Source organism: Melanotaenia boesemani, chromosome 17 (genome assembly GCF_017639745.1).
Source record: "Melanotaenia boesemani isolate fMelBoe1 chromosome 17, fMelBoe1.pri, whole genome shotgun sequence".
Lineage (NCBI taxonomy): Eukaryota > Metazoa > Chordata > Actinopteri > Atheriniformes > Melanotaeniidae > Melanotaenia > Melanotaenia boesemani.
The window spans coordinates 461,550-476,798 of record NC_055698.1 but is presented as its reverse complement, the minus strand read 5'-3'; the positions used below and the strand labels follow the sequence as shown (position 1 = coordinate 476,798).

At 40.8% G+C, this 15,249-nt stretch overlaps 1 protein-coding gene across 12 annotated transcripts in view; it reads right to left on the bottom strand.

The window, feature by feature from the left end:
- epb41a (erythrocyte membrane protein band 4.1a) overlaps window positions 1-14,901 on the bottom strand; it is a 116,167-nt gene extending 101,266 nt beyond the window's left edge. For all 12 annotated transcript variants that reach the window (XM_042012246.1, XM_042012245.1, XM_042012251.1 and 9 more), the window contains exon 1: window positions 14,745-14,901. Coding sequence is in view for 1 of the 12 variants with exons in the window: in XM_042012255.1 (XP_041868189.1) it covers window positions 14,745-14,762 (18 nt within the window). In the remaining 11 variants the exon portion in view is untranslated. The remainder of the gene's footprint in view (window positions 1-14,744) is intronic.
- Window positions 14,902-15,249: the final 348 nt, after the last annotated feature.

Below are 15,249 nucleotides of genomic sequence, written 5' to 3'. Positions count from 1 at the left end.
TGACTGAGGGGGGTTATGACAAGGGGAAATTATGACTGGGGGGGAGTAATGACTGAGGGGAGTTATGAATAGGGGGAGTTATAACTGAGGGGAGCTTTGACTGGGGGAGGGGGTTATGACGAGGGGGAGTTATAACTGAGGGGAGTCATTAATTGGGGGTTTTGATGAGGGGGAGTTATGACTGGGGGGAGTAATGACTGAGGGGAGTTATGACTGAGGGGAGTTTTGACTGGGTGGGGTTATGACGAGGGGGAGTTATAACTGAGGGGAGTTATTAATTGGGGGTTTTGATGAGGGGGAGTTATGACTGGGGGGAGTAATGACAGAGGGGAGTTATGAATAGGGGGAGTTATGACTAAGGGGAGTTATGACTGGGGGGAGTTATTAATTAGGGGTTTTGATGAGGGGGAGTTATGACTGGGGGGAGTTATGAATAAGGGGAGTTATGACTGGGGGGAGTTATGACTGAGGGGAGTTATTAATTGGGGGTTTTGACGAGGGGGAGTTATGACTGGGGGGAGTAATGACTGAGGGGAGTTATGAACAGGGGGAGTTATGACTGGGGGGAGTTATAACTGAGGGGAGTTATGACTGGGGGGGGGGTTATGACGAGGGGGAGTTATAACTGAGGGGAGTTATTAATTGGGGGTTTTGATGAGGGGGAGTTATGACTGGGTAAAGAAAAGATGTTGCAAAATATAAGCATCTGACAGCATAAAGCCAAACAAGTTATACCATCACCTGGGGACTTTTCATCTGGAACACAATGAAAAACCTGTTGATTACTTACTAGATTACTAGAAATAAACTACTCACCTGTCATATATGGCAGAGTTGTTTAATTAAATCAGCATCTGTCTCAATCAAAGCTCAACTCACCTGAAGTAGTTTGCAGAGTTTCCAGGTTTAAAACATCTCACACTATAGCAGAGAAACTGATGATTCCTTCTGCCAGTGACATGGTTTTAACTAGTTAACAAAGAAGCTGTCAAAAAACTAAATGGGGGGCCTTAACATTACTGTTGTCCATGAAAATGGCCCCCCAGAAAAAGTTCGGAACCACTGATTTAGCTGAATATGTAGATCATTGTTGAGCCTCTCAGTGTGTTTTCAGGGATGCTGACATAGTACAAGTGGAATAGCAAAACAGACTTAAGTTTGAGAGGCTGCTGGCTTCATTCTTGCTGAGTGGACACCAGCATTGCTGCACGACTGCTGACAGTAGAGAAAACCAGTGTGTGGGTTCCCAGCTCCAGGTGTGTGAGAGCATGTAAACACAGCAGCAGCTGACATTGCCTTCACTTCTACTTTAAGCAGCATAAGGTCCACAAGAGCAGCTGATAGCAAAAACATACATTTATTCCCAAAGGTTTCATCAGGTCAAATGTGTTTATGCTGCCACCTCCCAGTCTGTAATAGGATCTATTATACAGGCTCAACAGCTTGTTTATGAGCCATCACAGGAGCACCACAATGAATGAATGAATAAATAAAAAAATAAATAAGTCAACAAATCAGGTTACAGAGAGAAGAAATCTAAAAAAAAAATTTAATTAATACAGAAAGGAGCGTTGCAGCAGCACGGTTCACCCATATTGCAAGCCAAAAGGGCCATAATTCGCCACTTTATTGGTGGTTTGTAATAAAACTGCATAAAATATGCCATTTGTTATTAAAAATGGCATTAAAAGAGCCATTCTATGTGGCTAAAACAGCGTTAAAAAAATACTATGTTCTTGGTGGTCATTAAATGCAGCTTTTGCATAAAAAGTGCCATTTTGTTGTACTTTAACGTGCGCTAAAAACAGCATTTCGTGCAACTAAAATGCACATAAAAAAGTCCCAGCATCTTTTTTTTGTACAGCCAGTAAAATTGAACCGTGATCATCCAATCAGTAAAAAATAAGAGTAGATCCTCCAGTTCATCACTGGTCTCTGATCAAGGATTGTCTGCATTGTTCCAGTAACCCTGTGGTCTGCTGGTGTGTTTACATCTCCAACCATATTCATTATTAGATCAAATTTGTTACATATTTTAGAAAGAAAGAAAGAAAGAAAGAAAGAAAGAATTCTTTGTTCACAGATGTCGACATACATTATTGTCTGAAACCACACTGAGCACCAACCTTTGCTTTACAATGGGACAGACTAACTTAATAGCGTCTATATTTAATAATATTGATAATAAAGCGTATATACTAATATATTTACTATAGTATATTGTATTTAAAGAAGAACAGCATAATAAAAGATAAAACATGATTAATCCCACAACAGGTAAATTTGTGTGTTACTTTAACTCAACTACAGAAAAATAGAGGGAAAAAAGCAGATTAACAAAATAAAAAATACAAATATTAAATACAAAAACAATAGAATGAAAACTATTTATCACAGTAACTGGTGTTCCATGTACAAGCATCTATGTGTATTCATACACACACCACCTGCTGGTGGTGGTGTCCATGGTGTTAACAATCCAGGACTGGTACCAGACTGACTTTCATCACACTGTGGAGGATGTGTTGAGTCAACAGGTCCATCAGGGACAGTCATGGTGTTGGAAATGTGATCTTAGAACTTTCTTGGTGACAGTGGGTCATTAACAGCAACTATTTTTGTGAAATTGAAATAGTTAACATGTGTTTAGACTTCTTTTTTTAAACTATTAATGTTTGTAACTGTGTTTATATTGTAAACAGTTCATTAAACTTTGTTCATCATTATATTTATCTTTTTTTCCAGTTTATTGAATTCCAGATGGGCTGTGAATTAATTTCACTGCTTATGTTTTCTCCTGGCCGACAGAAGCCAAGTACGCACAAAATATTTAGTAATACAAAAATAAAAAGTAACTAATTAAAGCACCCCCCCCCCCCAAACACACACACACACACACACACACACACACACACCACCACCACACTCACACAATGAGTTATCAATTAATTAACTACAGTTGAGACCTCAGCCCTCTGTTGACCAACATATCGGTTTAACTTGAGGTGGCCGTGGGATTTTTAATAAATCAGCTTTGGCATAGCTTGGCTTTGTGTGTGAGTCTGTACTGGAAACCATGTTGAAAGCTGGACACGGACTCTGTGGTACTGGACACCATGTTGAAAGCTGGACACGGACTCTGTGGTACTGGACACCATGTTGAAAGCTGGACACGGACTCTGTGGTACTGGACACCATGTTGAAAGCTGGACATGGACTCTGTGGTACTGGACACCATGTTGAAAGCTGGACATGGACTCTGTGGTACTGGACACCATGTTGAAAGCTGGACACGGACTCTGTGGTACTGGACACCATGTTGAAAGCTGGACACGGACTCTGTGGTACTGGACACCATGTTGAAAGCTGGACATGGACTCTGTGGTACTGGACACCATGTTGAAAGCTGGACATGGACTCTGTGGTACTGGACACCATGTTGAAAGCTGGACACGGACTCTGTGGTACTGGACACCATGTTGAAAGCTGGACACGGACTCTGTGGTACTGGACACCATGTTGAAAGCTGGACACGGACTCTGTGGTACTGGACACCATGTTGAAAGCTGGACATGGACTCTGTGGTACTGGACACCATGTTGAAAGCTGGACACGGACTCTGTGGTACTGGACACCATGTTGAAAGCTGGACACGGACTCTGTGACAAGTCTCCAGACTCAATGAGTTTTTCAGCCACTATAAGGCAGGAGCAGCAGCGACGAGCATCACACCAGTTCCAGCCACCCATCCTGCACCCTGCTCATGACAGATGTACCCTCCAGAACATCTGCATGCAGAAGGCAGCCTCGATGAGTCCCAGGATGGTTCCTAGAGACTGTGTTCCAGAGTTAGATGAGGATATTTACTGCTTTAAACATCACAAAATGTTTCATGAGGCTGATGCAAAAAAAAAGACAAAAAAAAACTTTATTGATCCCACAGTAGGGAAAACAACTTTTAAAACAGGTCACACGACAGTACAATGTGCAAAGAACATGAGGAAGAGTAAAGTCTGATCAAGGCAGCTTTCCAACCATCCTGGATCCTCATCAGTCTGCAAACAGGTCAGCTGGTGGTAGCATATCAGCACACTGCACTGCAAGATGTCCACACTAGTTACAACACAGCATCTGCCTGTGGATAAAGGTCTTTTTCACCAAATAGGCCACAGTCAGTCTGTCAGGATGGTTGTCATTGATCCACTCTGATCCTGACCACTGGAGCCCCACAGGGTTGTGTGCTGAGCTACTTCCTTTTCTGGCGGTACAGACATGACTGCACTCCATCACGTTACACCAGTTCTACCATCATATCCGCAAACGACGTGACAACAGTGGGGCTGATCTGTAAGAACGATGAGTCTCACTACAGGGCTGACAGCGTCATGCAAAGAAAATAACCTGACACACACTGTAAAAAGAAATAAAACAAAACAGAAACAAAGAAGTCATTGTTGCCTTTAATAAAAAGAATAACACAACACTGTATATCAACAGTGAGAATCTGGAGATGGTAGTAAGCTTAAAATCCTGAGCAGCCACATCACGAAGGACCTAATACCAGATAAATCTTACTAAATCCAGTTGCTAAGTGACACAGATCCGCTAAAAAGAGGCACCACAGAATTTCTATCCAGTTTTTACTCCAGAGACATGAGAATGGTGAAGACTGAACTCAAAAACTACCTCCAACTCAACGCATGTGTCATGTGCTACATCTTATGCTGTTCTTTAGGCACTATGTGCTATAGTTCATTTAGTCATTTATACTTTGCATATTCGTGTAACATATAAACTATTTACATTTCACACATATGAATATACAGTATATGTATGTGTATGGGTAGATACAGTATCTCACAGAGGTGAGAACACCCCTCGCATTTTTGTAAATATTTTATATCTTTTCATGGGACGACACTATAGATATTAAACTTTGACATACAGAACACCAAAGTATAAAAACTAAACTTTGATATTCTGTATGTCAAAGTTTTATTTCTATAGTGTCGTCCCATGAACAACACAGCACAAAAAGCTGTTATAATACGCGTTAAAGTGCGACAAAATGGGCGCTTTTTACGTGTGTTTTAGTTGCACAAAACGCAAAAGCGGCATTTAATGACCACCAAGAACGTTATATGTTTTGGTGTTTACCGAAGCTTTAAAAAACGGCGTATTTTACACCGTTTTAGCCACATAAAACATTGCTTTTAATGCCGTTTTTCATCACAAAACAGCATATTTTATGCTGTTTTATTACAAACACGCCAATAGAGTGGCGGATTATGGCCCTTTTGGCTTGCCATACCCTCACTGCTCATAGACCAGTCCAACACGCAGAGATGATGAAGATTTTTCAGCTTCACAAACAGCAGCGATGTGCAGTATATATTTTTATTAGTTTTTTTTAATACAATGGTGCTAACAGGCAGTTTTACTGGGTTTCCCTGCCTGAGCCTATGTTTAATATTTTTTTATTTATTTTTTGAAAAGCAGTTTTGTTTACAGAACAGACTTTATTTTCTATCATACTTATTGTTTTTATTTGTGTTTGCTTTTCATTCATTGTTAATGAGACTGAGAGTCCGTTCCAGTTATTGTTTTTGTTTTATTTACAATTTTTTCCAGGTCCAAAGTAAAATGTTCTTTAGAAATTAAAGTTTATTGATCTTTGAAAAGGTGCACTTGCATTACTATGGCATTGTCATTATATTAGTTGAAAGTGGTTTCAAAATGACAACACATGACGGCTTAGCAGAATCATTTCTGAGAAAATTTATCGCACAGCAAAATTTGTTATTGCGACAGGCCTACTGTTTACCTTTAAATTTACCTTGAAATCAGTGAAGTCAGACCGGCGTAATTTGGGTCAGGGTGTTAAATCTTTGTTTACAGGAATCCATCCGTCATGTTGCGCTTGGCAGCATGAACACTGTCATTCAGACCAAATGAGACACTAGCAGCCTTTGGGAAAGAGGATTTGTTTTCCACATGTCCAAACTTTCACAGCAGCTTTTCAACAAACACATGCCACAGAAAGCTCACGTCTTACATAACCCCTTCATCTGGTTCCAGTTTCATTATTTGCGTGTACTGTAAGATCTATAAAATATATAATAACTATAAAATCCTTCTAACTCATTCTGATGAGTAGAAGAAGTGCGGAAATGCAGGTGTGTCTTTAGCTTGCTCTTAAAAGTGGATAAGGTTTCTGCGTATCGTACAGAAGTCGGTAGATCGTTCCACCACCAGGGAACCTCAGAGGAGAAGAGTCTAGCTACTGATTTTACGCCGTGTTGTGGTGGGAGGCGTCTTTCACTGGCAGAGCATAACTGTGGAGAGGGAGTGAAGCTCTGGATTAAAGAACTACACTCACCCCTACTAGGAATGTTTCAAGAAGAATAAGAGTCTGAAGCCTTGCCCACATTCCTTGCGGTCTACACTTGGTTCCAAAATCCGGAAAACAACCTCCCCATCTTTAATATGCTGTGACACAAAAATGCTCTACAAGACCTTAGCCAGGAAGCTAGAGACATGTGTCCCATCCCCAATTACTGACTATCAGAATGGTTTCGTTCAAGGGCATCAACCATTTCATAAGAGTATTGAATATATGATACGAGAAGTGAGAGGGTAAAGGTAATGATACGAGAAGTGAGAGGGTAAAGGTAATGATACGAGAAGTGAGAGGGTAAAGGTAATGATACGAGAAGTGAGAGGGTAAAGGTAATGATACGAGAAGTGAGAGGGTAAAGGTAATGATACGAGAAGTGAGAGGGTAAACGTAATGATACGAGAAGTGAGAGGGATCGTTGGACGCCTTGGACAGGATTGAATGGATCTACTTGATGGAGGTTTTGGTAAGAATTGGAATGGCTGAAGCTCTGTATAGAGATCCAATAGCTGAGATATTAACAAGCAACCAGATATCCCAACCATTTAGTTTACACAGGCGCACTCCACAGGGCCGTCCCCTGTCTCCTGTCATATTGTTGTTTGCTATTGAACCTCTGGCTCTGGTCGTTCGGCAACATTCAAAAATCTCAGGTGTAAAAGCAGGAGGATCGGAGCATTTCATCTCGCTCTTTGCTGATGACATCATTATTTTTCTATCCCGTCTGTCCCAACTCTTAATAGTTTAATTAGATCTTTTGGGGAATTCTCTGCATATAAGGTTAGTCATTCCAAATTCACCATGCTTTTTTAAATAAAAATAAGATGCAAAACCCAGTGATTCACACCCCTTTCTCAGTTACTCGGAAAAGTTTTCTATATTTAGGAGTCAAAAGTGTCCAAGAAATTGAAAATATTGTCTCCCTTAAATATGACCACATAGTACAATCTGTATCTGAATCTTTGAATAGATGGATGGCAGGGCTGGGCGATATGGCCTAAAAATAAAATCTCCGATTTTTTATAACCAAATCCGATTTCCGATTTTAATCAATTTTTTTTCCTTTTCTTTTACAAAACATAAATAAACTTATTAAAACATTCATTTGTTTATATAGATGAATGCTAGCAAAAATAAAGCATATAATGTCATAGCTCTTCCACCATATAAACGACTTCATATCTTACATTGAAATATGCGACACAATGCATCCGTGATCTCTTTCCATCTGGATCCTTATCATACAGGATCCATGCAGAAATAATTCCCCTGATGAAGGTTGTCTCTTAACTAGTGTTTGTGGGTTAAGTTGATTTCTGCATCTCATAGAGAGCAGCATTTCTCACTGCAGTTATACGCACAGCTAAATCCCAGGCATGAGTGAAGGGTCACTTTACTGAAAATCTGTCAGACAAACACCGTTCTGGTGTGGAGGGAGGGCTAAGTCTGCTGCTAACTAACTATGGAAAAAAATCCTGATTTTCAAAAAAATTAATCTCCAGAAATGGAAAATTCGATTTATCGATTTTATCGATAAATCGCCCAGCCCTAATGGATGGTAATGCCCATCTCCATGTTGGGTTGCATTAATATTCTTAAAATGTCAAGTTTGTCCATTTTTTCAAGCTGTTCTGCTCCCACTTTCACAAACTTTCTTCTACAGACTCACTAAACTATTTTCAGATTTCATATGGAACAACAGATTGCAGCTCTCCCTACCTTCCTTCTGATAGAGGAGGGCTTCAAGTACCTAATCTAAAATGGTATTACGGGGCAGCACAGCTATGTTTTACTTTCCACCTCTAACTGTCCAGCATGGCTAGCTATTGAAAGCATCAGGTCTACCTATCCAGGTGTATGTGCTCTGCTCATGTTAAAAAAATCTTAAGAAAAAGACAAAAAATCCATTTATCAAAAATACTGTTTCTGTTTGGCATGAAGCACACCCTTCCACAGGGAAAGCACCCTGGTTTGCTTACTTTGTCCCTGGTAGAGCTGATGGTGGATTTAAGTAATGGGATGCCAAAGGCTTAATTGAAGTTACTAACCTGTATGCAGGTGGGAACTTAATGACCTCTGACCAACTGGTTAGAAGACATGCCATCCCTAGAAACCACTTCTTTAAAACCTGCAGTTAAGGAGCTTCTTATCATCACCGCTCCTTGGGGGAGCCATGTCAGCCATAGAAAGGTCTACTTTAAAAAAACAGCATATTTTAAGGCCAGCTGTCAGCAATGTACGCTATTCTGCAGTACAAATCACAGGTTCATACTCAAGACTCAACGCTTGGAGAAGTTATTTTAAAATTCAGATTGTGGGAAATGGGAAAATGCAGCAACACAGCACTGAGACTCCAACAATTTAAATAGCTGTTCAGAACTGTGTGACACCTCTAAAGTTTCATCTGTACGATTAACTATTAAGCAGCGGCAGAAACACCAACCAATCACTGACTGTAGCTACAGTTCCAAGCTTAAGCCCCGCCCACCGCCAAGCAATAAATCATCACGTCTTTGTGAATCCTGATTTACTGATAAACATTCAGAACAACCATACTTTGTTGGCTTGTTTTTATAACGAGGACTGACACGCACCACCACCTGTCCTCCTGCAGAGCCCACGGATCCGGACCACCAGACTGACGACTGCTGATGGTGTCGACATGTGCAACACATCTGGACCGATCTAATGAACATCACTGGAACTAATTTGGTTTTTACTGTTTGGCTGCTAGGTACTCTGAGTACTCGAAGTACTCTGCACATTACAGTGCGCCTCACAGTGGGTATTTTGTATTTTGTTTTGTTTTGTTTTGTATTTGGTGATTTTTATTTCAATCTTTAATGACCTATTTAAAGTGCACTCTTTTTTCACTTCCACTGTGGCTGGTTTGGGTCTTCAGTCTCTTCTAGAGGTCCAGGCTGGGATGATAATAAAGCTGCTATGAGGCATTTTAATTCTTTGAATGCAGATTTACTTGTAGCCAGTACCGTTTAGTCTGCATGGACACAGACGTCTGATCATCAATTCCACTTTTCATATCTGATTTGTGTCACTTCCCTCTGGTCCTGCATTAGACAGACATCTACTATATCGCTGTGCAACATCTGAAGTGTGGACTTGAGTTAAATTATGATTTGATTTACAAATCTGATCCCTTCAAACTCGACTAAACTAAGGGAGGCCTACAACACGACCCAGACTCTCAGTCTTTTGTTTGAAGATTTTCTGAATCAAAATCAAAGCTGAATATCAAAGCAGTTGAGCACAGAAAACTGTTTCCTTTTCCATTAAGGTGATGGTCTACCAGTATCCCTTCCTGGGAATCTCTGCCTGGGAATCTCTGACTGGGAATCTCTGCCTGGGAATCTCTGACTGGGAATCTCTGACTGGGAATCTCTGCCTGGGAATCTCTGACTGGGAATCTCTGACTGGGAATCTCTGCCTGGGAATCTCTGACTGGGAATCTCTGACTGGGAATCTCTGACTGGGAATCTCTGCCTGGTCGTGAACATGCTCTGAGCTGCGATGTTTTCATTCATACAGGGAAAAGATGCTGTTCAAAAAATCACACACTACAAACTAGTCTGACGATTAACAGTTTATACAAACATAAACTAAAACTAAAATCCATGGAGACGGGTGGAAATCCCTCTCAGACTGGATGCTTTTGTATGGATGTTTACAACTGATCTGGTTTAGATTAGATTCTTGTTATAGAGCCAACACACTTCTTTAAAACTAAAGTTGAAGCTTTCTTTTTATTTGGTTGATGTGTATTTTTGCATCAGAAGCAGAATAATAAACTTTTCTGTTTCTCAGGTTTAGGAGCTTGATTTTAAAGTTCCTGCATCATTTATGCTTGTTTGACCGTTTTCTGTTTACAAATGATTATTTTTAGAATTTGTGGCTAAAAGGTGTTTCTTATAATATGACATCATTTAAAAACCTAACAGATCCTGGTCCTGGTTCTGCACCTACACTAAATATCGCGTAATGTTTGTAATCTTCTGGGGGTACGTATGGCTAAATAAATGAGGAAGAAAAGTTATTCAATTTAGTGAAAAGCACATTTTGACTGGTTTATGACAACAAGCATCCAAATCTACATCCAGGTCTAAAGTGGGAGACCTGACTCAGGACTTCAGCAGAAACACTTTGAATTTATTGTCGAGCTGCAAAAGCTTTTTTATTAAGAAATAAAAGTTAATTTTTTTCTTAGAGGGAAATGAGTGAGGACTGGATTCCAGCGTTTTTCTGAGCTGACATGCTACAGCTCTGCTAAAACAGCTAAAGCTAGCTGTATAGCTTTTCTTGTCCTTCTTACCTCGTGCAACTGGACAAACATCTGTTGTCCTCCAGAAGTAATATCTGCAGGTTCGAACTGCTCCTATGAATCAGTCTAATATAAATAAATAGAACATTCCTTTTATAAAAGTGTCTGATGTGCACCTACAGATGGGTGAACCTTCATGAACAGGTGAGGATGACAACACTGACGTCCTACATGAGCAGAAAGCAGGAACTGCCTTTAAACCTGACCAACAACAAAACGTCTGCGTCTCTGCGGCTGCAGGGCGGCCATGTCAGAGCACTAAAAGCAGCTTTAGAATTAATCTGCCGGCGTGGGATTAAAGGCTGTTGTGTGCAGATGTGGAGGCCAGAGGAAGTTGGCTGCTGCCTGCCTCGTCCTCTTTGCCCCCCCTCCCTTCCAGAGGGCCACCATATTGGCACAAACACTAGAAACAAACTAAAACTGGTGATCAGCCTGACCCAGATGAAACCGAGGCAGAGACTTTCTGAAGACAGAGTAAAGTTATCATCCAGTCTGTGCATAGTTTAAAACCACGAGTGCCGAGATGATCCCACTCTTTGGGGGTTAAAGGATTCAGTCGTGTTTGTTTAGTGAGTGTATCTACATCTGAAGTAGCACTATTTAACTTTCTGACCTTAAAACTCAGGGTTTCTAACTTTTTTGATGTCACACCGACATTTCTTATGTTTAGCATCGCCACGCTATGATGAGGAAACTATAGTGTAACTGGACGGTACTTAATTCTTTTTTAAAGATCAATTACATTGTTATATTATTATATAGATTATATTATATAAAAACTCAGTGTGAAGAGTTATTACTCACTGACCTTCTATAAGTACTGTTTTTTATAAAAATATATGTATGTATACTCTCTCCTGACGCTCCCATATATACTCTCGTTTTTTTTTTTTCTCAGTAGATCATATGGACAGAAGTTACAGCTAACAGTTCAATGTAGGGCTGGGCGATTAATTGATAAGATCGATAAATTGAATTTTCCATTTCTGGAGATTAGTTTTTATGAAAATCTGGGTTTTTTTTCCATATTTGGTTAGCAGCAGACTTCGCCCTCCCTCCACACCAGAACGGGGTTTGACAGACTTTCAGTGAAGTGGTCCTTCACTCATGCCTGGGATTTAGCTGTACATATAACTGCAGTGAGAAATGCTGCTCTCTACGAGATGCAGAAGTCAACTTAACCCACAAACCCTGGTTAAGAGGGGAATTATTTCTGCAGTGGATCCTGTACGATAAGGATCCAGATGGAAAGAGATCACGGATGCATTGTGTCGAATATTTCTATGTAAGATATGAAGTGGTTTATTTTATGGCTATGATTTTATATGCTTTATTTTTGCTGGCATTCATCTATATAAACAAATAAATGTTTATTTATTTTTTATTTTTTGTAAAAGAAAAGAAAAAAAATCGATTAAAATCGGAAATCGGATTTGGTTATAAAAAATCGGAGATTTTATTTTTAGGCCATATCGCCCAGCCCTAGTTCAGTGTTCCAGATACTCTCCTTTAGATGTCCGGAGTTACACCATCTATTGTTAACAACCACTAGAACATCTCTTACTTGCTCTGTCTGCCCACATTGTCTGAGCCCTGGGTACGGGGTTGTTTGAGTCTGGTTTATGCTCCTGCATTAAATTCATTTCCAGTATTCCTGCTGTGTCCTTGTCAGCACTCCAAGCTGGTTTGTTGTATTTGCCAGTAATCTTATATTCCCCATGATGACAACAGAAAGAAATTATTTAAACTTCCTGCACAATATCAACAGTGATACTCCAACAGTTCTGAGATTTGGGGTCTTGTTGTGTGTTGTCATGTGTCATGTTTTAGAAATCTCAGTCCGTCATGGATCCCCAAGATCTGGTGTGTTTTCCCCCCTCGTGTTATGCTGTCTTCCCCTGGTGTGTACAGGAGGCGTGTCCTGTTGTTAGTCGGCACAGCTGAGAGGAATCAGGCTCGTTGCACCTTGCCTGCTTATCAACCGCAGGTCGACCCTCACTCGATGCTGGATCGTTGCTACATCTATGTGCTACACTAGCTGCTAGCAGATTCACTTTTTGTTAAGTGTTTCATGTAACTAAGCCAATTTTCCTGCTCGTTTAAGGTTCCCTGCCTGGGATCCATGGCTGACTCTCTTGGAACCTGTCTGCCCGCTCACCTCATCAACTGGATCCCTGAGCCTCAACCAGTCTTCTGCTCCGGACAAACCATCCTCAATAAATCTGTTAAACTTGCCTTGATGCTTAAATCATTTCCTTGGATTCAACTGTCTTTGTGCCACAATCAGTTGCTCCAGCAAGTAATCAACTCTTCTGTTGCCATGGTTACTAAACATAATGGATAAGAATTAAGGACAAAAGATTAAATATATCACTCAAGCATCACTACTTCCAAGCAAGCATAAAAAACCCTCATCAAAAATTAAGAAAGTTTAAGAGTACAAGCTCATCAGAATCACTCTGATGCAGCATGCTGCCAACTAACACATCAAAGTAGCCACAGCTTATTCAGATTATATCCAGCTGGATATTTACTGGAGGAAAAAATATAAAACATCCATGTCAGAAAATAAAGACCTAGAACACCGGGACACACATCGGTAAGCCGGCCATGCCAGGATGACAGAACATCACCGGTAAAGGAGGAGGATTAAAACTAGCATTTCATACAAAATTAGGACGTTTCGTGGTGCTTTTTAGTTGCCTTTGCCGATTCATCAGAAAATCTTGTTATCGCTCTGGATAACATGTAAAGTTAGCTCAAAAATCTGCATAAAAATCAGCCGCTCGCCAGTCTGCAGCATTCATTGGTCTGTCATCACACAGAACACGTTTTATATTTATATAGTCTTAGGAAAGAAAACGATATTAAAACTTGAATTAGTGCTAAAACGGTTTCTCAGGAAACTAGAATAACTTGATTAAAAAGAAAATAACTTGGTCACAGTGTGTCACAGTAATAACTGTCCCTGTGAAACACTGTACTACATGCCAAGACCTTTGTACTACAGGTGTGGATCTCTAGAACTGTTTATTTCTGAGGTTTTAAAGGATTGTGGGATTCCTCCCACAGTCAAAGACATGGTGTTAATTTGTCACTCTAAATTCTCTCAAGGGGCAAGTGATTGTTTGCCTCTCCGTGTTTGTCATGCGATGGACAGGTGACCTCTCCAAGGTGCACCCTGCCTCTCACCTGGTACCTTCCGTGATAAGAGTCTAGTTTCCTCCTGGGACTCTGAATTAGAATAAATGGGTGTCGAAAATGGTTGGATTTAAAATACACAAAACAGACAGGAAAATCTGAACTAATTCTAATTATCAGACATCCAGTTCAAATTTCACAACTAAAGGATGTTTTATTCTCCTTCTTCTTATTATTATTATTATTGTTATTATTATTTTGTAGGAATAACAATATCAGAGTTTGTTGGAACCCAGAGGAACTGATTTCTGTGGACTCAAACAGCTCTGACATAAAAATGAATTAATTGAATAACATCCAAACGATGGTCTCTGCTCGTGTCAGCACCTTTCTGCCCTCAGACCAGAACCAGGTTCTCCTCCCAGAGATGAGACATGGAGCCCCAGAACTGATCCATGATCATCAGATGGGTCATGATCTCCTGATCAGAAGAGGATGGAGCAGAGTTTCTTTGTTTCGGTACCTGATCTGGTTTTGGTCCAGTCTCCGAGCTGCGCTGCATCAGCACCGTTCATCACATGATGCAGCTCGGGCCTGAAGATGTTTCTATACAGAAAAACTCACCTCATCCTGTAAACAGTAAACAACGCGGCTGTATCCAGAGATGGAGGCCTGTTTACCTGATCCCGTCCATCATTCTGGAAATTATCCTGACATTATCAGCACATCGGCTCACAAATCTCACATTAATTCACATTTATTGGTGTGAACCAGGAGGTTTGCAGAGAACCAGGAGGTGCAGCACCTGCCTAGAAATGGCGCTGAACGTAAAAATGTCAACAGCTTCTCTGGTTGCTGTGATAGACTCACCTGCTCCGATAAAACCATCCAGCAGAAGAAAAACGCGATCAGTCCGGCGATTTTCACAGATCAATATTCCAGCAAACAGAAGAATCCAGTCTTAGTTGTCCAGCATTAGCCTGCAGAAACAGCGGCTTTAACAATGTGTTTGGGTACCAGCAGCGAACGGACGACCGCACAGATTAAACCCTCAGTTTTGTCTGAAGGCGCAGACAACAGCAGCAGGATGGGAGTCGGAGGTGGGGGAGGGGGCCTTAGTTTATCAGTGGTCGGCAACTGGCGGGCCACGAGCCAAAATCAGACCATCACAATAATATCTGGTCCGCAAAATTACACTGAGTAAAAAATGATTGCGTGTTATGTGTCAATGCATCGTTAAAGAGCAGCGTGGCTCCTTTAAGGTTGAGGTGGAGGCAGGTGGGAGAGAGACCTACAGCTGGTTTGACACATGCAGGTCTGAGTCAGACCTGGGAGAGGCTGGAGCTGAGAGAAACTAGCTGTTTAGCAGTGATTG